This window comes from Thamnophis sirtalis, unplaced genomic scaffold (assembly GCF_051295495.1).
Source record: "Thamnophis sirtalis isolate CommonGarterSnake01/CBP01778 unplaced genomic scaffold, rThaSir2_p1.2 scaffold_5, whole genome shotgun sequence".
Lineage (NCBI taxonomy): Eukaryota > Metazoa > Chordata > Lepidosauria > Squamata > Natricidae > Thamnophis > Thamnophis sirtalis.
The window spans coordinates 57,583,749-57,611,521 of record NW_028261385.1 but is presented as its reverse complement, the minus strand read 5'-3'; the positions used below and the strand labels follow the sequence as shown (position 1 = coordinate 57,611,521).

Below are 27,773 nucleotides of genomic sequence, written 5' to 3'. Positions count from 1 at the left end.
AACCAGAAAAACTACAAAGGCCACAATGCCTCGCTCTGAGGAGAAAAGGCGGAACCATGAGCATTTCCCGCCCGCCATTCTCGAAACTTCGTGGGAATTGTAGTCTTTTAATTTCTTTCCGCCCGAGAATGTACATCCGTTTTCTATATTGAGAGATTTCCCGCGTTGGTCTTTTCAGACCTGTATTTTATGCCGCAAAATCTAAAACCCGGATGCCGGGATTGTTTTCTCAGGATACAAGAAAGAAGGGACGATGATGGTGAAAAACATCTATCGTATATTAGTTATAATCACATGACATGTCCATTTTGTTAGATGTCTGTACACATTGTGATGGGTGTTGTACTGGTAGACCAAGAGTGATTGATTTGGGGGTGGTAGGCATTTTCAGGTTTTGTCAAAAAGAAGAGTTTACAATTAACCCTAACAGCATAAAATATAGCAATCGCTGACTATCATTTAAATAAATGTTCCTGATTTACTTAATCCTTTACCTTTTCTGTCATACTGTAACATCGCAAATACTGTATATGTCTTTCAAGATGCATCTACTCTTTATTGACTTTGTAAGATTCACACCCCATGAAAAAGGCCTTGTGATTTTTCTGTGAGATTATGTGAGATTCTAATCCTGATACTTCAACTGCTTTTTTTTGTGGGGTTCGTTAATTCAAACAATACTGGGACATTACATGGCATCCCGCAACATTGTGTCCCAATGTCCATCAAGAGTTTATCCAGGCCCAGTGTCTGATTTTTTCAACATAGACCACCCTGTCTTTGAATGGCTGGGTGGACATTAACATTTGAATCACTTTAAGTCCATATATTTGCTATACACTAAATAAATATATATTGTCAGAAAAACCTCTAAGCTAAAATCAAAGACTATTCAAGTCGATGCCATTACCTGGTCCTCATATAAAGTTCAACTTGCATGTTTAATCTTGGAAGTAAATGATCAAGGAATAAAGCTGGGTCTAAAGATTAGTGAAACTAAGCAAGAGAATGGCTCAAGAGGCAGGTATACTATTTAATTAACAATGCAAATCAAACATCCCTTTCTAGTTAGTGTCTGCTGATAGTTACAACAAAGAAAGGTATGACTAATAACTAATTAAAATGTTTAGGGGAATATTTGTACTGAGATTATTTTATAAAAGCGGATAAACTCTGACATTTAGAAATCAGGTCTGGTATGAAATAGATTTTAGTCCAGTACATTCATGCTTCCATAATATACTATACAATACATAAAAAGTATGGATTAATGACGAGTATTGCCATTTTACTGTTACTGTGGCTTTATCCTAGCCAAGTGATCTACTGCTGGGCTATCAGCAAACAGCATTTCTTTTGCTACTCTGTAGCGGTCATATTGATTTTTGCATGGTAAGCTCCTTTCCAACGCATGCCAAGCTATTAAAAACGATTCAATATTTCTGTTGCAAATCTAAAATAAAGTGTTTTTATTATTTCTCGTGATGTAACTGTTTCTAATTGTCTTGGACTGCTCCAAGGGTGAGATACACAAATTTCCTAAAAGAAATTCCGACAGGGAAAACGCTTAAGTGCTGCTGACCGTAAACCGTGCCTACAAAGCAGAAGCATTTTACAGGTGGCTCTTTACAGGTGTGAGTGAACATGCGTTTGACTTCTGCAGCCATTGCATAAACTTTCTTCGCGCCTTTGCCTTTAAGATGGGCGAGAGAGACAAAAAGCCGGAGCCCCCAACATGCAGAGAGGATGCGCTGAGTCGACGCTAGATGGAGGCGTGACTTATTTGGTCCTCCAGGCAAGGGTGGACTGAGCGTTTTGCCTTCGCCAATCCGGGCTCTGCGTTTGGGGGTGGGTTCTTGACGGACGCCTCTTTGGCCTATGGGTGATTTAAAGGTGCCACGGCCCTTTTCTCGCTATGCTGCTGCAAGTTGGACTTTCGTTGCTCGCCAGGCGTGCTCTGCTAAGGAAGAGCCTCTCCTTCACAGCTTCTTGCAATAGACCGGTCGCCTTCATGTCCACCTTGCTGATCAACCAAGCCCAGTACGCGTGGCTGAAAGAATTGGGGCTTCGAGAAGAAAACGAGGGAGTTTACAATGGCTCCTGGGGAGGAAGAGGAGAGGTAGGCTTGCAAGGCGGGGTGGGAGCCACTTTGATGGACAGCCGTAAAAGCTAACGAGGAATGTCCTGCGGGCGCTTTTTGAAGTTGTTTCTCCAGTTCTTTGAGACGTGCGTCGCGCCTGCGGTTTTGAATTTCTCATGGTTTTTTTCCTTCGCATTTTAGAATAGAATAGAATAGAATCCTTTATTGGTCAAGTGTGATTGAACACACAAGGACTTTGTCTTGGCCCATATGCTCTCAGTGTACATAAAAAGACATGAAAAGATACAAGTATTTTAAGTAACTACTCACGTCTCATATTAGAATTGGCAGAAAGAGACCAGTCCCGGTTTCACCATTCATTTATCTTGGCTCAGAAAGAGAATGCGTGTCTTTCAATCCTGCAGTTTCTTTTGGCTCCTTCCCTCTTTTGCTACTTTTACCAGCAGATAGACCTAAAACATTGCAGACCGTATAGTTTTCTGACTTACTCTCCTCCTAATATTTCTCCATAACTTGACTTTATGAAGATAGCCAGGTTGAATCACCTGTGTCACACTTAGGTACACTTCCATGGGCTGGTGATCTTACGGGTATTGGGGCTATGTGTTATGTTATATGTTACTGTCTGTATCCCCACCCCTATAAGTTGTTAGCCGCCCTGAGTCCCCTCAGGGAAAAGGGCGGCCTATAAACTTATTCAATTCAGCTTTTGACCATGAGGTTTAGGATTATAGGGATGGTTACTAAATGGGACTGAAATGTTTTTTTTTCTCTAGGTTGTGACAACCTACTGTCCTGCAAATAATCAGCCCATAGCTAAAGTTCGCCAGGTAAGATTTTTTAAATATGTATTTGACTCTTTAATAAAATGCATCATTAGGGGGAAAAATAAGCAGATTTCAAGGCTGGTGTATTAAGAAAGTTCATGAGATGGGTAAGAAATGCAGACTAGCTAAAAGCAATGTAAGTAGAAAATATTACAGGTTATCTTCCCCCCTCCCTCCCCCCCTTACTGGATGCAGATTTTCTGTAGAAATAGGGCTAATCAGTGTTTTAATAACAATAAAACCCTCAAACTAAACTTGATTATAGATGACTTTATGAACACATCTGTTTACTTTCCAATTCTCCATTGACTTATTACAAGCTGAGTCTTATGTTATCACTGTGTCCATTGCAGCACTTTTTACTGTTTGATTTCAGGCAAATTTGGAAGACTATGAAGAAACAATAACAAAAGCTAAAGAAGCTTGGCAAATATGGGCAGAGGTGAGTTAAATCTCTTTATATTTTCCTTAATTGTATCTGGGGAAAAATTATTTTTCAGTAGGTATGACTCCTAAGCCAATCAGGAGAGATTTATCATAGAAAGTGCCTCACGCATTTTTGAAATAAATAAAATTAAAACAACAATTTGAAGTTTTACCTGAAATGTATTTAGAAATACTCTAATTCAGTGTTCAAACTTGACAACATTTAAGATTTGTGAAATTCAACTCCCAGAATTTTCCAGCCAGCAAAGGTGCCAAGTATAAAAAACAGTAACCATATCCTTAATGGGATCATATTCAAATTAGATTAAGTGGCTGCATCTTGAATGCTAGGAATGGTTTTGATAGGGACTCTAAAGTCTGTATTTTTTAAGATCTTCTTCAAATATTCTACATGATATGAAACCTGTCAACCAATACAAATTTCTATAGAAAGAGGAATAACTTAAATTTATTTTGTCAACTAGTATCAACTAGTGTTTTTTCCTATACACTTTTAAAATCTGATCCTATTCATTCAGGTTCACTTGAGAGTAAGTTCAAGTATATTTCATAGAACTTACTTCCACTTAAACAATGTATGATATATTAACCAAAATAAATGTTGGAATATGACCAAATTTCGCTAACTTCCATTCTTCTGGTTCAAGTAACTTGATGGCATTTAAAAATACTATATGGGCTGAGGTGGTGTAGTGGGTAGAATGCAGTACTGCAGGCTACTTCTGCTGCTTGTCGACTGCCTGCAATTTGGCAGTTCAAATCTCACCAGGCTCAAAGTTGACTCAGCCTTCCATCCTCCCGAGGTTGGTAAAATGACCTAGATTGTTGGGGGCAATATGCTGACTCTTAAACTGCTTAGAGAGGGCTGTAAAGCACTGTGAAGTGGTATATAAGTGCTACTGTTGCTATATTTATTTCAAAAAGTGTACAGGTAGTCCTTGGCTTGTGACCACAATTGGTACCGGAATTTTCGTTACTAAAAATGCAGTCATTAAGCTTCTAGAAATGTGACATTTGATTTTATTACCATTTTTCCCATGGTTGTTAAGTGAATCACATCAGTCATTATACAAATCTGATAGTTAATAAGTGAATCATATGATAATTAAATGAATCCAACTTTGTTTAGGAGAAGCCAGCTGGGAAAGTTGCAAATTGAAGTTATGTGACTTCAAGATGCTCAAACATTGTAAATGCAAGCTACTTGCCAAGCACCTGAATTGCAATCATGCCAGTATGGGGGTGTTGCAATGGTTGTAATTTTAAAGACTGGTTGTGAGTCACTTTTTTGTATGAATTTTGTATGAGTTTGGCAAAGTATGCGGGATTCTGAAAGACTAGACTTAAGCACATAATTTTTCTTTGCTTTCTTTTTATAGGTTCCTGCACCTAAACGAGGAGAAATAGTGAGACAGATTGGAGATGCCTTAAGAGACAAAATCAAAGTTTTGGGAAATTTGGTAAGTTTTTGCCTTTGAATTGATATAATTTCTAAATTAGTAAAAAGAAATGCAGACAGCAATTCTTGTTGTGTTGCTTCTGGGGTGCGTTGCTAATTTAATCAATTAGATTTCTAAACATTGACAGATGCCATTACACTGATATAACAACAAACTTGATTTCTTTTAGCAGGCATTGATTAAAGTTGATGACAGTAAATGCTAGAAATATACCAAAAAAGGAGGCATGTTTTGCACTCCAAACAAAACAGCTTGAAATATTCCTTTGAACTTCCTAAATTGGTTGTTATGACAGAATAAAAATGTAAAAATAGGAATTTAAAATAATTTAAGCATGTCATTTCTTGTGGGATAATTGGACTTTTCCCCCAAAAATTAATCATTCCAAATTTCTGTTGTTTGAGTAGCAGCTAGAAGTCAGCATTCATTACCAATCCACCTATTAACCAATCCAAAAACAGTGTTTTTTTAAAAAAACTTTCCGGTCTTCTTGACTAATAGGACAAAGTGATAAAAAAGGCCTTGGGTGCCTGTGTTTTGTTCAACCACAAAAATGCTATTCTTGCATCAATAGTTCTTGTGTTTTAGTTTATCCCCAAATTCAGCATTACAAAGCACAAGAACTGAGTGTTCATAAATTAGACTCATTAGATAAATCCACACAATTCCATTGCATTGGTATTTTCATTTACACCTTTCAATCACAGCAGCGTGAACAATTGATTGGTTGCATAGATAATGCAATTATACAAATAGAAAAAGACAGATTTCTTCCTTTAAAGTATGCTATTGTGTAAGGAGGATCTAAGGAAACTGTAAGGATTCATGTTCCATGTGATTAATGTTTTCTTTAATGCCTTTAGGTATCATTAGAAATGGGGAAGATCTTTGTTGAAGGTGTTGGTGAAGTCCAAGAATATGTAGATATCTGTGATTATGCTGTTGGTTTATCTCGGATGTTTGGTGGACCCATGCTGCCTTCAGAAAGTAAGCCTGCATTTTTGCCTGCATAAGAATTTTTCTGGATTAAAGTAATTTGACATAGAAAATCTCAGTAATAGAATATTGAATGATTTTCGACATAGGTAATATTTTAGATTTATATGCTTCAGGAAAACCTGAAATACTTTCTTATCCCAAGCAGACATTACATCAGCTTTGCATAAACTTGGTCAAAATATATAATTTACAGATTTTCTTCAGTCTGTAGGAAATACAAATGACACAATAGTTTCTACCTCTATATAAATATTCATCCCTCTCCACTGATCTGCTTCAGGGAGAGAGGGAAAACAAGGAAAAAAAATCACTGTAGTACCAGTAAAAATCTTCAGTGAGGTTGCATATATCTCTATATGCTTGTAATCATTGAGTTACGACTGTGATTGGGATTGGAATTGCATGAATAAAATGGGATGTCCTGTGACTGCATTGCCTAGCACCTCCTATAGTTTTCGTAATCCCAGATGTATGGGTCATTAAGTGGGAAGTGATCGAATCCCACTTAGAGTGGGGCTGTTCCAGGGAAGTGGGGAGGCCCGGCTCAGGTGCAGGATGGGATAGAGAAAGTGAGTACAGGTGCAGGAGGGACACTGAGTACAGGTGCATGAAGGATAGAGAAAGATAGTGTAGGTTATGTGTGATTAAAGGTAGGCCGTGGAAAAACAGTGTGGGGTATGTGCAAGCACAGGAAGACCAGAAAAATAGGCAGCAAAGTGCATTTCTGAGACCCCAGGAAAGCTGAGGAAAGGCTGCAGGGTGCATGTGAGTGAAGAAGGAAAAGAGGGCACAGTGCATGCAAGCAGATGAGGGCTAGAGTGGAAGAGTTTTATCCAAGAGTCTTATGTCCTTTCCTTGCCATTTTTTCCTATTGATTTTGCTTGTGGGAAGCTGGCAGGTGGCGATCACATGATTGTGGGATGCTACAGCCAGTAAGTGCAAGCTGATTGCCAAACACTCGAATTTTGCTTATGTGTCTGCTGTGGTGCTGCAACAGCTGGAAATTTGAGGACCAATTACAAATCCCTTTGTTCAGTGCTCTCGTAATTTTGAAGAGTCATGAACAGTGGTAATAACTTGAGAATTATCTGTATGTTTATTTGGGAAGAAAGTTCAACTTGAGAATGGATTTGCCATAAAAAGATGTGCCATATTTGAAAACCATATTTTAAATTCAAATAGGTTTGGCCTGACTATTGAATTGAGCCTTTCTTTGGAATGTCTGATCCTAGGGTTATCTACTGTTATCTACTAACTTATATAAACTTGCTGCTTGATCTAGGGCCAATTTTAGTAATTCACCCTAACAATAGAAGAGTTGTTGTAACAATAAGTGTGGATACTTTTTATATATGTGCCTGATCTCCTTGGACAATGGGATAGATAAGTAAAGAAAGAAAGAAAAGCCTGCATTTGCCAAACAAAACTCCTGTTTTTGCTTTTAGGACCCGGACATGCCTTAATAGAACAATGGAACCCTTTGGGATTAGTTGGCATCATCACAGCCTTTAATTTTCCGGTTGCGGTTTATGGCTGGAACAATGCAATTGCTCTCATCTGTGGCAATGTCTGCCTGTGGTAAGGTATTTTTTCCTAATTTCAGGATGAGTGTTTTCGGTGGCATACTTTACACGTTATAAAAATGTTCGGGCACATAGACTACAATGAAAAGAACAAAAATTCAAAATGATATAAAGCCAATGTAGTAAGCAATAAACCTGCACGATGAAGAGTAAGAATTTCTTTTCTCTGGAATTTGGTTCCTAAGGGGAAGGAAATTAAAATCCTATTCCTGCTCTTTTGACAAATAGGTGCTGTAGAAAGTCTCAATTTAAAAAGAGCTAGGAAGATTTATTAGTGGCAGAGGAGATAATTTGGGCTCAAAGTGGGATTAATATTCTCAGTCAAGTAATATTTAAGCATCACAAAAAAACTACAACTACCCTACACAGCTGAATGCCAATGTATACAGATGCCACATTTACATTCAGAGCCCAGTTTTACCTCAAGTGTGTTTGCACTATTCTGGATAAGGCAGGTTCTCTAATCTAGGGACTATTCAGCAAGTGAACCTATTATTGCCTGTACAACTCAGAGGTAGTCAAGAGTACCAAAATATACTTAGGATGCCAGTTTGCTTCTTTGAAGCAAAGTAATGCATTGCCAAATTGATGGTTTACAGGAAATCCTCTGTTTACAACCACAATTGGGATTGGAATCTTGGTCACTGAGTAAAGCGATTGTTAAGTGAGACACCTGTCTGACTGCTTGGCTCAATCTCAGCTCCCTCAGTTGTAGTCCTTAAGTGTTGGTAACTAAGCAGATGGAAGGAAGATGCTATCTGCTGAAGGAGGGCAGGTAGCTCCCATTCACTCATGCATTTGCCTAGGAAAATGAAGTTTGGGTCTTTGCAATCCCTGCTTCATTTCTCCAGGCCTGCATGGAATCCCTCTTCTCTCTGTGCACAGAAGGCAATTCCTGAGCTTGGTTGGAGAAAGAAAGAAAAACGACTTTCATTTTTGAAGCCCAGTGAAAGATTTCCGGGGAAGGGAAATCCTTTGGTAGGCAGCAACAGCAGCAGCTTGCAAGTTTCTCTGACAGCTTCCCTATTGACTTTCTGGGGAAGGCAGTAGAAAAGTTTGCAAAATTGTGATTACGTGATTGTGGGACACTTGGCAATCAGTCATAAGAGCAAACAGGAGGCCAAACATATCACAATCACATGATTGGGGGGGGGGTACCAGTTTATAATGCCTGGTGATTGCTTTAAGATGAACCGTAAGCCACCATTTATGATCTGTTGTAACTTCCAATGGTACTTAAAACCACTGATTGTAAATCAAGGATCACTTGTATATATAACTGGTAGCTATGTGCCATTTGTAAATGGTACAAAAACATTGGCTATTACAACTGCTAGTTGTACAGAATAACTGTATTTCTTCAGGAAATTAATTGATATTTTATCTCATTTATAGCATTCATATTTTAGTTAACATATTAGATGTTAATATATATTAGATGGCATTTCTTTAAAAGGATGTGATATAAGACAGTGATCCTTTACTTACTGAGTTAATACTGCAGTAAAGAATTCCTGTTGTTTCTTTGTTTCTCTACATGACATGGTAAAGAACCTGCCATCACTTCATGCTGGCATAGTGTAGCTCCTGTCATCTATGCTGCCAAGATAACCACAAATCACCATCTTTTCTATTGCTAAGTCTTGATCATTAGGCACTTCCCAAGATTTCTAGTGGTTCAGGTTTCAAAAATAGCTTTCCATGCCTGCCATACATGAGGTACTGCAGTTTGGGTCATTGTTAAAGGAGCAAGCAAACCATCCTCATGCTTTGCGTCAGGTTGGTGAATGCACAAAGCCACCCCAATTTACGCTACTACCAAATTGTGAAATATGATAGTTTAAACGCAGTTTGTGAACTGCATTTGTGCTCAAGTAATTGAGTTGAAAAAGTAAATGCTGCAAAAGTGGGAACCAACATACTGAGTAGTAACCACATGGTGAGGTTTTTTCTTCTTCTTATTGTATGTGAACCTGACAATTCCTGCACGGGAATAGCTAATTGATTTTAGAAACAAATGGCCAAACAAGTTGGTAAAATAGCCTTATTCATAACAAGATAATTCTAAAAATAGAAACAATAACTCTTTACTAGATTGTATGAGATAAAGGGTAATCATGTGATTAATTTTTCTTTTGCTATAACTCAGATTATAATTTTTCTGAAACTGCTTTTCTGTCAAACCCTTTAGCACAACACTCAATTGCATTGCCTGCTCTGGGCTTCTGAGGTGCATTCTTAGAATTGGGATTGGCTGTTTAAAACTTGGATTATGACATATAGAAATCTCTTTATGATTTCAGTAGGCTTAGTTTTTAGAAAAAAACTTTTTAGACCGGTAATTATCCCATCCTTCTGTAGTTTTTGGTGCTTAATAAACGTAGCAATATGACTTAAAATACCATATATTATTCATGTGAATTTAGATTATTTCTATGTCTAAGAATATTTATCTCTCCCCCCCCCCATTCCTTCTAAAGGAAAGGTGCACCCACAACATCGCTCACCAGTGTAGCTGTTACGAAGTGAGTTTCTTTCCTTTATTAATATGACTTGCATGCAGTTTCAATTTTATTCTGTCTTCTGTATCGCTTCAAGAAGTTGTTTGATTTTTCACCTTTTTGCCCTTTTTCTGAGTTGGCTGCCTGGACACCCAACGGTACACATGCATGCATGAAGTCATTCCAGACTTAAAATCTCTACAGTGAGGTGATGTGGGAAGTAGAGGTAGTAATCAACTTATGAATGGTCACTTAGCGACTGTTCAAAATTATGACAGCTTCCCTCCCAAAGCTACTTACAACCTAATTTCAAAGTTTAGACTGCTACAACACAAACACATACAGCAGCAATTATTTGCCCTTAAGACTGACACTCTGCCTATCCCCCCCCCCCCCCATGCTTCCCTGCTGGGTCCCTGCAAACTTTGGGCCAGTGATGAAATTCAATTAATTTTACTACCGGTTCTGTGGGTGTGGCTTGGTGGGCATAGGGCAAGGATACTGCAAAATCTCCGTTCCCATCCCACTCCAGGGGAAGGATACTGCAAAATCCTCATTCCCTTCCCACTCCTGGGAGAAGGATATTGCAAAATCTCAATTCTCACCCTACTCTAGGGCCAGCTAGAGGTGCCATTTGCCAGTTCTCCGAACTACTCAAAATTTCTGCTACCGCTTCTCTACAACCTGTCAGAACCTGCTGAATTTCACCCCTGCTCTGGGCCTGCTTTGCCATGCCATTGGTTTTCACATGGTCCTCCTCACCTCAGTCACCATATCACTCACTTACCTTTTGAAGATCTCCAGAGCTCAGGAGGTCAGGGTAGAGAAGGACAACAGGTCGCTACATTGGTGGACCACTTAAGTAAGCAACACTTCTCTCTTTCATGAAAAAGAATTGTATTCAACAACATCTAGATACGCTTGCAAGATGAAATTGTCAAAAGTGAAATCTTATTAGATATCTATCCAAACTAATTTTATTTTCCCCATTGGAAAGATTGTATTAATGATTGTCTTATTTTGATTACTAGAATAATTGCACAAGTCCTAGAGAAAAACAAGCTGCCTGGTGCCATTTGCTCTCTGGCTTGTGGTGGAACAGATATTGGGTAGGTACAACATTTTGAATATTATGTAGATTTTAGACAATTTCCAGGACTACCAAAATCATGTTATATTTGGTTTGTTTCTAATCTTGTAATTCTTGATATAGTGATTCACAGTCCATTGGATTTCTAGTGTTTTCTGCACAAAGGTTGGAGATATGATTCTGACCTGGAAGAAAAAAGGTTAAGGTCAGATCTTCTCTCTTGCCTTCTTTTCAGCCTCTGTGGATCCTTCAGAAGTTGGGAAGTTGAAGAGGGACAGGCTTAGAGGTCTTCAATTCTGTTCCCCCAAACCTGAAATATGTTGGATCCAATTCAGAACTGGTCTAAATAAGCTCCTCTCATTGGGAAAGTTTTTTTTTTTAATGACAGAGAGGTGCAAGCCTGAGTCCAGTGTCACTTCTCCGTTGTGGACCTTATCCATTTATTAGAGTTTTCTAGAGTATAGCTGTTGTATTTCTGAAACTTAGGGGTGCCACTTTCAATATTTGTGGTGTCATAGTAGTGTTTTTAGAAAAATGGCTTTCTTGTAGAAGGGATGAAGAGGGAAGAGAGAGGTAGGCAATGGCCAGAATATTAAAAGTCACACAGTGATTAACTGGGGTTGTCAAGTACTTGGTGCAAATCCAATTCTCTTTTTTACAGTTGGACTACTGTGTTTCCCTGAAACTACGACATGTCCTGATAATAAGGCCATGCCATATTTTTTAGGTGGGCAAATTGGCTATTGAGCAATTGCTCAATTGTCTATAAACCTCCTAGAGTTACTGAAAGTTAGTGGGTGGCCATATAAATTCTCTAAATAAATAAGCTGCACAGTTGTGAAGACAGCTCTTCAGGAAAGTGCTGGGGGCAATGAAGTTTAACCAACCCTATTGAGTGGAACATTTAGCAGAGGGTCCTGTTATATTGTATGACTGTTATTTAAACTTGTTATTGATGCATTCTATCAATGGTAGAAATTGCTCAGAGCCTTGAAAATTATTGGACAGCATAGCAAATTAATTAATCCAAATGAATTCTATCCTCAAATAATAATGTATTTCCTTACCTCCTTTGCTCCATTTTTCTTCCATATTGTTGGCTGAATTTAAGAAAGGGGAATTGTTATATAGAGTGCCACTTAAATCACTGTTATATAAGAAAACAACAATTTTCAGTGGACATACTGTAGATTGGTGCAATTCCAAGCATAGAATTGCAGTTTAAATGTGCTGCCACTGGTAAAATGATTAGAAAAAGTAGCTGTACTGAAAAGAAAATGAATCTGAATTGACAAATTGTTTCTCCCTCAATACAATTTTATAAAGGATAAAATGGATTGTTTGCTTTTCTGCAACTTTGGTGTACCATTAATTTATATGGCATTGTCTTGAAGCTGAATTATTTTTTAGAAATTTCGAGACAACAGGGAAGAAATTGAGACATGCCTTTGTAGTTGAGAATTGTACCATATAGATTGCCTTCTATTTATAGGAATCAATATAGTACATAGAAGTATATAAGCCTTCCTATTGAGTTATTTTTAAAAATCAGTTTGGAAAATAAAATCCAGTGAGCATTTTAATAACAGGCAGGGACCTGGAAAATTTACGGTCCAGGACACTACAAAAAACTTTTTGATACGGAAACCATTGTATGGCCTTACTGAAAAGGCTTGTGGAATAGGGAGAATGAATAGAGTTCCATTTTTCTTTCTTTCCGTAGTTGTCTTCTCATTCTATTTACCAAATGTAAGTCTCTCTTCCTATGCATAACATCCATACAGAGCCATATAGAGCAGAATACTAAAGCATTTGCCATTCTATTCATGCTGTATAAATAACATTCTTGAAAGAATTCTCATTTATGATGGAGCAAAATGATATGAAGAGTGTAATAGAGCATTATCAGATATTCCATTGTTGTTATCGCAATAGATTTTAATGATAATTAACAAGAACTGCTGTCTAGCTCTACTTTTTCTACTAATGACTGAAAATATTTCTGTATTGTCTTGTGTAGCACTGCAATGGCAAAAGATGAGCGAATTGATCTGCTTTCCTTCACTGGCAGCACCAGTGTGGGCAAGCAGGTAGCTCTTACAGTCCAGGAGAGATTTGGTGAGTATAATATTTCAAAATTTTTGTCATTTTCTTTTAATGTATGAAAGAGAAATGACCAGCTTCAAATTCGTTTGCAGATGTATTAACAAATTATGGCATTGGCTTATTGTTCAAAGTCATTGTTTCTATTACTGTTGAATTCAACATTCTTGGAGAGACATGGGTTTCCTACCAAGAATTTATTTATTTATTAATAAAATTTATATGCCACCCAATCCCGAAGGACTCCGGACGGCTTACAAAAAAAGAGGAAGAAAGAAATAATAAAAAAAAGACAGATTTAAAATCACAACACATGCATTCGTTCTAATCAGGGCTGGACCTCAACAGTGAGGTCAACAGCCCCAGGCCTGCCGGAATAGCCAGGTTTTAACAGCTTTCCTGAAGGCCATGAGAGTGGGTAAGATCCGGATCTCTGGGGGTAGATCATTCCAAAGGGTCAGAGCAGCCACAGAGAAGGCTCTCCTCCGGGGGCTGCCAGCCGACATTGTCTGGCTGACGGCATCTGAAGGAGGCCCAATCTGTTGGATCTCACAAGCCACTGGGAGGTATGTGGCAGTAGGCGGTCTCGCAGGTAAGCTGGCCCTAAGCCATGTAGGGCTTTAAAGGTAATAACCAACACCTTGAATTGCGTCCGGAGATCAATTGGTAGCCAGTGCAGCTCGCGGAGGACAGGTGAGGCGGCCGCATTCTGGACTAGCTGCAGTCTTCGAACGGTTTTCAAGGGTAGCCCCATGTAGAGCGCGTTGCAATAATCCAGCCTTGAGGTGACAAGGGCGTGAGTAACCGTTTGAAGTGCCTCCCGATCCAAATAGGGCCGCAATTGGTGCACCAGGCGAACCTGGGCAAAGGCCCCCCTGGTCACAGCCAACAGATGGTGTTCCAATGTCAGCTGCGAGTCCAGGAGGACCCCCAAATTGCGGGCCCTCTCTGAGAGGTGTAAATTTTCACACACACACCCAGGATTAAGGATGGACTGTCTAGGCCGTCCTTCAGGGGCAGCATCCAAAGCCACTCAGAAAGAAATACTATACCCACAAGTGCCTAATAGAAAGAAATATGACATTTTTTCCTGTCCCCCTCTCCCCAAACTCTCTCATTCCTATTTCCTGCCATATGTTGACCATTGGTGAAATATGGCAGCCATGTTTTCCACTGCCTCCTATCTTGAAACTCCTGTTCCTTTTCTCAATGGAGGATAGAGGAGTTATTTTAAAAGTCACTCTCTCCAGTGGATTAGAAGAAGAGGAAAGATTAAGGTAGCTTCCAGTAAGGCAGTGTTTTTCAACCACTGTGCCGTGGCACACTAGTGTGCCGTGACATAGTGTAAGGTGTGCCGTGGGAGAATTACTTTATATATAGTCAATATAAGCACAGAGTTAATTTTTTTAAACATTTTCTAATGGTGGTGTGCCTCGTGACTTTTTTCATGAAAAAAGTGTGCCTTTGCACAAAAAAGGTTGAAAAACACTGCAGTAAGGTACACTTGGATACATTGTAGTGAGAACGTGTGGATTTATTGAATCTTAAACAACTCTTTCTTTGTATGTGGGAGATTGTACAAGCCCAAAGGCACACAGCGATAGCATATACTGCTCTTTGGCAACTCTTGTATGTTATATGTTACCACTGAGGCTCAAATAACAAAGCAAGTTGCACATATAGTACCCTTACTAAAAACGGAACAATAAAAAGAAAAGAGTTTTCACAAAACTGGGTTAATGTAATGTGTCTGAAAGAATATTGTAAGAGTGCAAGCTACAGTTCTTCCCAATGCAGGCATTAATCTAATTATTCTAATTATTAGTAAAATAAGCAGCTTAGAGTTTATGCTACAAATAGTCACAATTGCAAAAGAAAATTTCTCAGAGCAGTTTGTATGAAAAATATATGGAAGGACTATCTGTCTGTATTTATGAAGAATGAATCCTTTCAATACTTGCCATTTGTGCCAATGTTCTCCCAATTTCTATACCAAAGACTCTGTCAAGAAACATATTCAAAAGCATATTTTAAACTGTTTAAACTCTAATTTTTTCTATGGTTGAGAATTAGAGCAAAATATAAAACACTAAATCAGGATGAAATGCTAATATGCAGTGTTTGTTTGTAAGTGGCTAGCAAAAATGAGTTTCTTTTGGTTATGTAAATGAAACAATTGTGGTATATGTTTTGTTAAACATTTTCATTTCTTGGATTCACATTTTTTAGATAAAATTATGATGAGATGATGGGAGGTGGGCTAGCATAAATGCTAGTTAATGCCCAGATTAATATGACTTACTGTTTATTTTAATAGGACGAAGCCTGTTGGAGCTTGGTGGAAACAATGCTATTATTGGTAATTAATATTTCCATTTAAATTTGATTAATTCTTGGTTCATTGAATAAGTACAGAAACTAATACTGTACATTGGCCAGATATAGGCTTTTTAATGGTCCATTTGAATAGTTGATTAAAATGCAAAAATGTTTTGGTAATGGACTATTAATGCTTGAGTTTGAGTGCTGAGAATGCTTTTTGAATTATATGCATATATTTTTTTTCTGGCAACTCTCACTGTCTCTATTTTTTTTTCTGCTTCATTATTTGTTTATACTTTATTCCGGCCCACAGTTCAATAATCTACTAATCTCACTGCATAAGGTGGGTAGATAATAAGTCACAAAGTGCCTTTTATTTCTAGTCATCAGCTGCCCTTTTTCTCTTTTTCATCTTCACTTTGGTTTATACAGCAGAAGACAGTTAATGCCTCTAATGACTGCCCTAAACTTGCTACTTTTCCTTGGCAATCATGGAATTGCTAGCCTGCAAATCTATTCTGACTCACTAAATTGATTCATTCAATTTCTGGGGTTTTGAGTAACACCTCTTCTCAAAGCTCACTGTTCTCATATTCCCCCCCACCCCAGGGATTGCCTGCTGTCCTAAGTGTTTCTTGTCTCCCCTTGGGCTTCATCAGATGGTCTTGCTGGCATTTTGAGTTCCATATGTTTTCTGTGTCATATGAAAAAGTCATAGGAGAAAGTCAAATTACAAGTTGTCTGAATCAGTGGTGATAACAGTATCCCTTTTATGACTGCCAGAATTCATGAATTCCCCATTGAACCATGCACTGTCTTCTGTAACAGAAGAGTAGATTAAGTTGGGGGAGGAGACTAAATGTGTTGTGGCTGGCCTGATTGTATTGGCCCTGTAGATAAGAGAAAACCCTGAATTTAGTCCCTGAATTGAATAAGTTATGGAAACCAAGGGCTGAGATTTTCAGATACTGATATTACTATAAGTGGAAGGTACTATACTGAAAACTTTAATGTTCTGATGATAATAGGAATTATGCATGGAATTTTAAAAATTCCATTCTGCTGCTGCTAATTTTAAGAACTTTCTGCTTTGTATATTTTGTTGTATTTTTCTCATCATCATCAAAGGGAAAAAAGTTGTTCTTTCCAACTCTGTACAGATCTAGAAGACTTCCTTGAATCAAAACAAAGTTTGTTTCATAAAGTCTATATCACTGACCTTTGCAGATGTTTTGTTTTGGCTATAAATGCCTGTGATATATTTAGAATAATAATTGTTGACAGACTTTCACCAGTAGTTGTTGTTTAATTCCTTGTAGTTGGTATTTATTTTGCTTATATTTTGCATTGGTCCATCACATTCTGCTTCTGTTCCTTGCAGCATTTGAAGATGCAGATCTCAACCTGGTCATCCCATCTGCCCTCTTTGCAGCTGTGGGTACAGCAGGCCAGAGGTGCACAACTGCTAGGAGGCTGGTAAATAATTCTTAATATCTTTCTGTATTTTGATATCTGGATTGATGGACTGATATGATAAATAGGCAAACAGAGAGATAATAGATAGATAGATAGATAGATAGATAGATAGATAGATGGATGGATGGATGGATGGATGGATGGATGGATGGATGGATGGATGGATGGATGGATGGATGGATAGATAGATAGATAGATAGATAGAGTTAGATAGATAGAGATAGATAGATAGAGTTAGATAGATAGATAGATGGATAGATAGAGATAGATGGATAGATAGATAGATACCGTATTTTCACGACCATAAGCCGCACCGGGTTAAAAGCCGCAGTATCAGTTAACGTTAATTTTTCAAACTTTTTTCATACATAAAGCGCACCGGGTTATAAGCCGCACCAACGAAGGGGCGCCCTAAAAAAAAAAAGAAAGGAGCCAAGCCGTTCCAGAGATGTGAAGGGAAGCTCCGGGCGAGAAAGCGGCTTTCAAAGCTCCGTCAAGCCCCGCGTGTGGATTTATTTATTATTTGCTTGGGGATCCGGATCCGGGCCACCTGTTCCTCCGGGGGCAGCCCAAGCCTTTGAGCGGGGAGCGGAGCTTTCTCCCGAAACGGCGCTTCTGCTCCCCTTTGGCACTTAGCTCTGGGAGAAAAATGGAGCGTGACGGACTTTCCAGCGCGTATCAGAAGCTGATCCGGGAGAGCTGGCAGAAAGTGATCAACAGCCCCCTGGAGCACAGCGTCGTCCGCACGGAAGGCAATCCAGTCTTTATAAAGGAGCTGATCTCTTCTCTTCTCTCTCTCTCTTTCTTTCTCTCCCCCCCATTCTCTCTCTCCGGCTCTCCTTTCGTTCTGCTCCCCCCCCCACCGTTTTGCTTACAAAGCAAGAACGATCAAGCGGCGGGGCATAGAAGCTTGAGGGGGGGGAGGGAGAGAGAGAGAGACCACGGCCAATGTCGGCTGGCACAGTAACCGGATTTCTGGCTCCGAACATGCTCTTACGGGCTGCCTCGTTCGCCGCTCCACCCTGAGAGCTTGGTAAAAAAATAATAAGGGGGGGACACCGTTCGTCCCTTCTGCAATACAGAGGCGGGGGGGGCCCGGCAGGGGGGGGAATCCTGCCGCTCCTAATCAACTAAGGTCTGGTGGCTTCCAAGCTTGCGTCCCCCCCCCCCTTCTATCTCTTTTCAGGCAGGTACTGGATCCATCAGCCCCTCCCAGCCCTCCCCCCCCGCCAGCAGACCCGGTCCGGGAAAGACGGCAGAGAGGAAAAGAGAGAAAGAGAAAGAGGGAGGGAGAAAGAATAGAGAAAGCAGGAGGCTTCCCGCATCCGCGCGATGCTTTGAACCCGAATTGGAGGGGGGCGCGTCCCGAGAGACGCGTTCGCACGACACCTCTAACCCGGATTGGGTGGGGTGGGGGGAGAAAACGGGGCGAGGGTCTGTCTGGTGGGTGGGCTCCGCTGGCAAATAAAACCCTGGGGGAAAATGGGTCGGTTGAACGATGCGTCAATGCAGGGGTGGAGGGAAAGCCTGGGCTGGGGCTAATGGGGCTTGTATTCCTCTACCCCAACTGGCCGGGGGCTGCTGCTGGGGCTGGTAGTCCGGCCAGCCAGCCAGCTGCAGGCTTGGCTTTCGATCTGGACTTCCTACCAAGCGGGGGGGGAGGGCTCGGAAACGGGCGCTCAGCCCAGCCGTCCTCGTGCTTCAAGTTTGAGCGTCAAATCGGGAGGGAGAGATTTTCGATCTTTTTCCATACATAAAGCGCACCGGGTTATAAGCCGCACTGCCGGTTTTTTATCAAATTTTAGGATTTTCAGTGCGGCTTATGGTCGTGAAAATACGGTAGATAGATAGATAGATAGATAGATAGATAGATAGATAGATAGATAGATAGATAGATAGATAGATAGATAGATAGATAGATAGATAGATAGATAGAGATCTCTTACTCATTCTCTTCATATTTTTTGCATAACCTTGATAGTAATTATGAATTTGTGAATACTACTGTTGATGACCCCGGCAAATATACTGCAATATTTTCCCAAGGAGATATTTGTTTTTTTTATTTCCTCTCCTATTTCCTGTTCAGTTTAGAACAAAATAAGACAACGTTTGTATCAATTTAACCACAGGTTTGAAAAAATATAAGGAGTAATGTGGTATCTTTTACTGCTGCTTCTCAAATGTCTTTCCAATTCTATTCTGAGTTGCCAATTATCAAATTGGAAATAAAATGCTTAGGTAGGCACATAAAGTGGAGAAAGATTACTGCCATAGCTTTACAAAAGTTAGACTCTAGTAAAACTGGATGATCTTCAGACAACACCATAGTTTTCCACAGGATGTTGAAGTTGTGCTGTTATTGCCAGTGATATTCATTACTTTCTTCTTAGTTTTTGCATGAAAGCATCCATGATGAAGTGGTGGAAAAACTGAAGAAAGCATATGCTCAAGTCCGTATTGGAGATCCATGGGATGGTAAGAGTTTCATTTTGTTTATGGAAATAGACTGTGATAGTACTTGGCTAAAATCTAACTTCTTTTCCAGTAGTTTTTAGTGTTGTGCTCAGGCCACCCCAGAGAACTCTTTCCTTTCTTTATAACCATGCCCTGATGTACCATGTCACCCATGTCTTAGTCTGCTACTAGTTGACTATTGCAACACTCTCTACATGGGGCTGCCCTTGAAGAGAATCCAGAAGCTCCAGTTGGTGCAAAATGCAACAACCTGCATGGTTTTATGCAGACCCCGGTGTGCACATCTATCGACTCTTCTGCGGGAGCTGCATTAGTGGTCAGTTTGCTTCCGGGTGCAATTTAAGGTGCTGGTTGTCCTTTAAAGCCCTTCATGGCTTGGAACCAGGTTATCTGAGGGACCGTCTTTTGCCAGTCACATCTACCCGACCCATCAGAGCGGGGAGGCAGGGAATGTTGCAGCTTTCATCCCTGAGGGAGATACACCTGGTGGGACCCAGAAGAAGGACCTTTTCTGTGGTGTTTCCCTCTCTCTGGAACATCATTCCTCCAGAGATTAGAATGGCCCCCACTTTAATACTCTTCCAGAAGGCGCTAAAGATCTGGTTCTGCCAGCGGGCCTGAGGAACCCAGAGCAGGATGGAGCCCATTAAACGGCTCATGTGATCTGCTGTCGTTGGTGGGGAGTGGGGTGTGTGTGTGATTTTGTTATATTGTACTATATTAATTTATTTGATTATTTTTGTTAGTTTTTATTGTTTTAAATGTGGTTTTGTATTCTGTAAGCCACCTTGAGTCACCATGGCCGAATTGGTGGCAATATAAATTAAATAAATACAAGTATTAATGAATGATATACATGAATAACCATGTACTGAGATAACAAAGTTGTTTCAAGCAGTTCTAGTTGTAGCCACGAACTGTTTAAATATATCTAATGGATTTCTCATTATATTCTTAAAATTTTTATGTGGATTCCACTTAGACATTTTTTTAAAATTTCAGCAAACACCTTATATGGCCCTCTTCATACAAAGGAAGCAGTTAAGATGTTTCTTGGTGCAGTGGAAGTAGCCAAACAGCAAGGTGGCTCCGTTGTCTATGGCGGGAAGGTGATTATTCTCATTTACACCTATAAAATAAAACTTTAAAACAGTGGTGTCGAAGAATGTGTTGCTCTGATCAATACTATCTACCCCCTCAAACTATTGGTGCTTTTATCCTTCACCTGATAAATAATCTTCACCTTTAAATTTTGTTTCACAAAGTTTAACCACATATATTTCATCTTTGTATAATGTTTATATAGCTTATAGTAATGTACATTTTATCATGCTTGAAGAATACCAATCCAAGAAGTGGCACTTAGTTGAATGTAGTCAATTTGAGCACAATCATCCTCTTTACTACTTGAATAAGTGAACACCTGGAATTTCTGGAAGACTAGAAAGTTAAAAAATACATTGCTATGAAGAAGTGCCTTTTGCCACTACAAAATGAAGATAAAGTAACGGATGTGTCCATGAAGTTTAACTTGACTTGAAAGTGACTTCATATTTGTAGATATAGATTTCTAAAAAAATGAAACAGAGCAGTGACTTGGTTTGACTGTACGAAGCCCAATTATAGGAGGCTGAGAAGGACCAAAGGATAAAGCTTTGTTGGGTAACTTTCCAATCTTATATCATAGGGTTTCCTATTAATAATTAGTAATCTATCTTATCTGACATGATGAGGGTTATTGCTAATGGTTACAATGCGGTACTGCAGGCTACTTCTGCTAACTGCTGGCTGCTTACAGTTTGGCAATTCGAGTCTCACCAGCTCAAGGTTGACTCAGCCTTCCATCCTCTGGAGATCAATAAAATGAGTTCCCAGATTATTGGGGGAAATATACTGACTCTGTAAATGCTTAAAGAGATCTGTAAAGCACGGTGAAGCACTATACAAGTCTATGTGCTATTGCTATTGCTGTTACTAGTTGTTTCTTTAAGAAGCTACTTCCAAAGAAAGGCAAATCGCCTCTCTTTATATGAGCAATTAAATGAGGATAACTTCTGAAGTTACACTAACATATTTCTGACAAACCAATATTTAGAATTGAAGTTGTATTGCTGTTTTAGGCATGGTTTGTGTTTTGCAAATATAGCTGTTGAATGAATTTTATTCAATAGATATTTTCATATATAGAGATTGATTTGGCTGAAACCTGTGGGTTTTTTTCATTCTCTTAAATTTAAGGTTATAGAGCGTCCTGGAAACTATGTTGAACCAACCATTGTGATTGGCCTTCCTCATAATTCTCCAATTGTGCATACAGAGACATTTGCTCCTATTCTTTATGTGCTTAAATTTAAGGTAAGTATAACAGCTCTTTAGTTAGATGCTAGCAAGGTTATATCAACTTGAAATCCAAAGGATTCCAATAATAGTGCTGAAAGTTATTGTAGCTGCATGAGTTTTTCTCCTGTTTTGGATGTACAGTAAATATCTCAAGTGCTTAGGAATCATTGGGGCAACCCTCTGGGATTATCCAAGGACATTGTACAGGGTAAATTGAGAGGTCAGTGCTATGATAAGGCCACCCCATTCTGGGACCAATGTGATGAGTACAACAAACACTAGAAAAATGAATATTTCATCATAACATCCTGCTTGCTTAATAGTTTGAGGCACACTTCAGTCTTTTTGTGACTTCACTAGGTCTTGCACATAGTTAAAAGTTTTAGATGTTCTAGTTTATCATCCTAATTTTGTGGTTACATTTAGTGCTAAATTCATGTAGGTTTTTAAATTTATTTTGCTTTTTCCAGACAGAGGAAGAAGTTTTCAGGTGGAACAATGATGTGAAACAAGGCTTGTCCAGCAGCATCTTCACTAAGGATTTGGGCAGAATATTCCGATGGCTAGGGTATGAATTTTCCCTTTTCTTTAAGTGGGAAAATATGAATCTTCTTAAAATATGACAGAACTTAGTTGTTGAATTTTTATTTCTCCTCATTTTAGACTATTCATATACATGGTGCATCCAAAGTTAAATTTTATAGACAGATTCCACAGAACATAGACATAACTTAATTGTATAAATAAATGTAATGTTTTAATTGATTTTATTTTCTTCTAAACTTTCTAAACAAATAAGTAAGTAGTGTTTCTTTTATTCTCTTGTGGTGTTTCTCAACCTTGCTAACTTTAAGAAATGAGCACTTCACAGAATTCTGGGAATTGAAGTCCATATATCTTAAAGTTGCCAAAGTTGAGGAACACTTCTTTCCTACGCACAGTGATATTGAGGTAAAAACAAATATTAATCAATAAAGAAACTGTTCTAAAGGGCCTGATACAATGTGTTTTGGAACACATTGTATATTTTTAAAAAAATTAATTTTAAAAAGCCAAAAGAAAAACTAGCAAGCATAGAAATGAATACACACTTTTAAAAAGTGATAAACAGACCTGAAAGAAAATAAAACTTTGAAGGTTACATAAGAATGTATCTATGTGGTATCTGTTTACACACACACACACACAAACACACACATCTACATATACACCTGTGATTTTTAAAGAAGTATAGAAATTTTAAACATTAGTATAGACAGAGATGATCTGTCATGGAAAACATTTTAATATAACCCAGAAATAGTATTCTGATTTGATGAAATTTATTTTTCACTATAAGGTTTCACATAGATTGTATCTAGATTGTAAACCAATGTAAGGATTTATTATGAAAGACTGTTCAGTGATTCTCTGACTTTTTCCACTAAAAAGACCAGTTGGCTATTGTTATCAAAGATGCCATGTGCCAACTTGTTTTCCATCATGCTGACACTGTTCAGAAATATCAGAGGGAATATGATGCAATTTTAGCAAAATATAATGCCGCCTATGGCTTATTATATTAGTAATTTCTAATGCTTTGCTGAAATACATTTATGTGGCCTCCTTCTCATGAAGTTTAAGAATTTCAAGGGAATTCATATTAATTACCATTTAGTAAGCATCTTTTTTCTTTCTCCCTAGGCCCAAGGGGTCAGATTGTGGAATTGTTAATGTCAATATTCCTACCAGTGGAGCTGAAATTGGAGGTGCATTTGGTAAGTTGTATAGATATAGCTAAATCTCCATAATTTTGTAATCCTATATACATAGAACAAGTGCTTGTAAATGTTGCAGGATAATTCTGTTCTCCAATTGCATTGAAGTCAGAGATACATTGGCTTCATATGCAACATTATCTCTGCAGAGGGTGTGTTAAGTAATGACTGAACAAACTAATTTTTGTTGGTGTGTTAATAGAGATCTGCACTTGGATTTTCTTGTAGGCAATTTGCACTTCTGCACTCAACTCTCTCCCTTGATAGTAGGATTGGAAACAATTACCATATTCTTTGGAGTATAAGATGCACCTTAGTTTTTGAGGAGGAAAATAAGGGGAGGGGGGGAAATCTTTCTACCAGGTATTCATTTTTATTCCCATAACACCAGAAAAGCAAGCAAACACAAAATAGTATAATAAAACACTTTTTGCCACTTTTTTTCCTTTCCCCAGACAGCAGGGGAAAATCTTAATAAGCTTAACTAGATGTCTGAGCATTCAGCCAAAAGCACTTAACACCTTGTAAAAAGTAACAAAGCTGAATTAACAAACCAGCCCAGTGCTTGCCTGAATGAAACCATTGAGAAAACTTAGATAGGAAAAATTCCTGCCTTGCCCTTGAAGGGATTATCCCCAAAAGAATAGAAATCACAAAGTCACAGGAAATCTCTGCCTTGTCTTTGAGAGGATTATTTCCCAAAAATAGAAACTGGACAAAAGAAGTACCTCTTAAGGCAGTCTTCAAATCTTTCATCATGGGCTTCTCCCATCTTGAACGAACCTGGGAAATTTTTCCAACAGTATCCTGCAGTAAAAATATTCATAGCTTTTTTTTTTAGCCCTAATGAGGTGCTAAAGAGTGAAGCAATCTTCCCTGCTTTGCCTGAAACAGATTGTTAGCACCTCATTAGGGCTGAAAAAAAGCTTCCAAAAAGCTACATTTGGAGTATAAGACACACCCAAATTTCCACTCTCTTTTAGGAGGGAAAAGGTGCATCTTATGCTCCGAAAAATATGGTACTTTTTCAAGAGTTGGATACTACTTTATGGCCTCATGTGATAATGCAAGTGTCTCCCAGTTCCCTGTCTCTTAAGATCTCATATACAAATGCTGACATTTCATGAGATTTAATGAACTAGTTTGGAACTTGGGCTAAATATATATTTAATCTGTTGTTTAACTTGGATAGATGTCAGGTATATTGGAGAACACACTCTGGAATGTTTGGGGAAATGTATTCTGAAAGTGATCTGTGCTGAAGAATTTGCAGATTGTTCTTGTTTAACAACCATTTGTTTAGTGACTATCAAAAATACAAAAGGACTTGAGACACATGCCTGAAGTTGCAGAGACTGTTGCAGAGTCTCCACAGTCTTGTGATTGTGCTTGGCAACTAATTCACATTTAATGATAGACTATCAAGCACCCAACAATTCTGGGGTCTTCCCTTGTGACTTCTTTGGAAAGTCAGTGGGAAAGCCAGTAGGGAAGGTTGCAAACCTCCCTCTGGTTCTGAAAAAAGTCTGATCTGAAATTCAAACAGAAATTTGGCACAAATCATTTACAGCATGGAATGTTTGGAGCCAGTCCACAGAAATTGGACTCCAGCACCAGAGTCCCCCCCCCTTCACCCGTAATCCAAGCTTTTTTTCTCCAGGGTAGTACTGGAATTGGTCCTCTCCCCCCCCCCCCCCCAATGCACAGAAGGGAACTTCAACATTCTATGAAAATGTTTTATTTTTATGAGACCTAGAAATGCAAAGTAGCACTGCTTGGTTTTAGAAATACAATTTCTACTCTTTCCTCTTCTAGGAGGTAATAAGCACACAGGTGGTGGAAGGGAATCTGGTAGCGATTCATGGAAACAGTATATGAGGCGATCTACCTGGTAAGTTCTGAAGAGTTTATGAACACATAAACTATTTTTCCATAATTTCCTCCAGATACCTTTGTAATTTCCCAGGCCTACATCCAGGGTATCAGATTGATGATGCTTGGGGTGTAAATGCTCTCCTAATCACTCTAAAGTTGAGCAGAGAAACTTTTAAAAGGGCAGGAATGTAGGATCCCCTTAGAAAATGTTAAAAAAAATAATGTGAAAGAAGGGAGAAAATATTAAGTGCACAAGAAATTATCTTAATACATGAATTTTATTAATTTAGATGACATTCCATTTAATTGTAAAAATGAATCAAATCAAATTTAGTTTTTATTTGGACCCTGACAATTTTTGGCTACTAAGCATGTCCCTCAAAATTTAAGGTTGACCTCCTTTTGTGTCTCTCTCCTCTAGAGGCACATTTAAGGCGATGCAGTAGTTTTAAATGTAGGATTTGCAGCAAACTATGCTTATTCAGCTAATTTTCTTGCAGAGGAGACTAGCATACTCTGCTAAGAATTTTAATAATTTGACCTTAGTCATAATGGTATATATGAACTCAGAATAAATATAAATATGTACATACTAAAAACTGCATTTTAGAGGATTTTATGTTTTATATCTGATGGCATGCGAGATTTTATGAGGAAACTGCAAAGAGATTTAAGGAGAGTCAAGCATAATACTATTTGTGAGGTTGATGAAATGTTTCTAGGTCATATTTAAAAGACCATGGCAAACACTTACTGAGGTGAGAGTAAAATTGCTGCTGTGATGACAAAATTTTGTTTGTTTATGGAGAAAGCAGTTTTAACCTGTATTTAGAACATGGAAGATGGCAGTAACTGGTTTTGGGGCATAGAAGAGAATTATTCCTATATGTTCATTCTAATTCTTTACATACTGCCATTTTAATATTTATTTGCATTGTTAAATATATTAGATACTATGTACCTGTTTTGAATTAAAAAGAAACATTACAGTTAAAAAGAGCGAGTTTGATGTAATGCTTAGAACCAGTAGACTGAATTCTAGTACCACTTTAACCATGAAAACCAGCGGGGTAACTTTTGGTCAGCCACTTTCTCTGAATCCAACTCACTTTAGAGGGTTGTTGTGAGGGAAATAGGAGAAGGAAGGAGTATTAGATATGTTTGTCACCTTGAGTTATTTTTTAAAATTAATAAAATCTAAAAATGAATCAATCTAAAAAAATAAAGTGGTACATGGTAATGAATAAAAAAACTTCCTTAGTAAAGCTGCATACTGCCTTGAGAACAGTGGTGGGTTGCAGGCTGTACACCCCGGTATGGGCGTATCGGAGCCAGCCCAGAGCACCAGATACTGTTACGGTATGGTGCTCCGGAGGGCCACTCGCCCGCCCTCGCTCCTTACATGTGCTTTAACCTTTTGGCGCTTCCATGCATGGTGCGTATGGTGCCTGTGCGACGCTCCGCCGAGCAGCTGGGACATCACGGAGGCTTGCAGAAGCATTGCAGACAAGTACGATGCATGTGCACACAGCACACGTGCATGTGGGTGATGCCGGGGCTGTTCCAACCGTACTGGTTGGAACGGAATCCAGAACCCACCACTGCTTGAGAACATGAAACCATGTTCTCAACTCTGAAAATGTCTTTTGACCTGACTGGTTATTCAAGAAACTCTATGTTGAGCTAGATACACATTTAGTTTTGTCTAGATAGACTTTCACTAAAATCTGCATATTTTAAGTTTTTTCTTTTATCTTTCAGCACAATTAATTACAGCAAAGATTTGCCTCTTGCTCAAGGAATCAAATTTAATTAAGAGGCAGGTGAAAACATTAACTTTGGTGAACCTTGCAGTAAGAAACCAAACATTGATTTCAAATCTGCAGACAACGGCTACCTGAAATATCAAGCATCAAGGGTGTTTGTAACTGCTGCACTAGTTTCATCCAGAAAATTCAAATCATGTTATGTACGCCAATTATGTTAATCATGTGCCCAGACTTTGATTCTGTGCAGTGGAGGGCAGATGAAGAGTTTGGCAGTGAAGTAGAATTTGAATTATGAGCTACAAAATTTGGATTATGAGCTGCACAAATTCTAAAATCCTCTTTTTGCCACATTGGCAGTGCAATGGCAGTCAATGTGTTTGGAAATAATTTATATGATACTGGCTTCACTGCTTAAATAAACTTTATAAAACTCTTGTTATTATGGAGTACCAGTTTATTTATTTATGTAAAATGTTCTCTGTTTTTGGAAAACCATGGTATCTTCCTTCAAATAAAATCTTCCCCTATGTTAGAAAGGATTAGTCTTAGAGTAGAATTCTCAACCTAGTGTTGCAATTCATGCAACTGGCATGGCTGGTATGATAGAGATTGTGGTCCGGTATATCTTGTAAGGGACACAATGGC

General features: G+C 38.7%; 1 protein-coding gene across 1 annotated transcript; it reads left to right on the top strand.

The window, feature by feature from the left end:
* Window positions 1–1,875: 1,875 nt before the first annotated feature.
* ALDH7A1 (aldehyde dehydrogenase 7 family member A1) lies at window positions 1,876–27,567 on the top strand. Its single transcript, XM_087715867.1, has 18 exons — window positions 1,876–2,119; window positions 2,878–2,931; window positions 3,305–3,370; window positions 4,755–4,835; window positions 5,699–5,822; window positions 7,280–7,412; window positions 9,898–9,942; window positions 10,950–11,027; window positions 13,029–13,126; window positions 15,429–15,470; window positions 16,815–16,909; window positions 19,303–19,387; window positions 20,390–20,496; window positions 21,626–21,742; window positions 22,198–22,295; window positions 23,411–23,484; window positions 25,300–25,375; window positions 27,121–27,567. The coding sequence occupies exons 1-18, from the start codon at window positions 1,916–1,918 to the stop codon at window positions 27,173–27,175; spliced, it is 1,632 nt and encodes a 543-aa protein (XP_087571993.1). The 5' UTR covers window positions 1,876–1,915; the 3' UTR covers window positions 27,176–27,567.
* The last annotated feature ends 206 nt before the right edge of the window (window positions 27,568–27,773 follow it).

Bases quoted from the DNA above. Each gene is read 5' to 3' on its own strand.
- ALDH7A1 (XM_087715867.1), top strand. From the start codon at position 1,916: ATGCTGCTGCAAGTTGGACTTTCGTTGCTCGCCAGGCGTGCTCTGCTA. The intron at 11,028-13,028 runs GTAGGTACAACA...TGTCTTGTGTAG, and splicing joins TGTGGTGGAACAGATATTGG to CACTGCAATGGCAAAAGATG. The intron at 20,497-21,625 runs GTGATTATTCTC...CTTAAATTTAAG, and splicing joins CCGTTGTCTATGGCGGGAAG to GTTATAGAGCGTCCTGGAAA.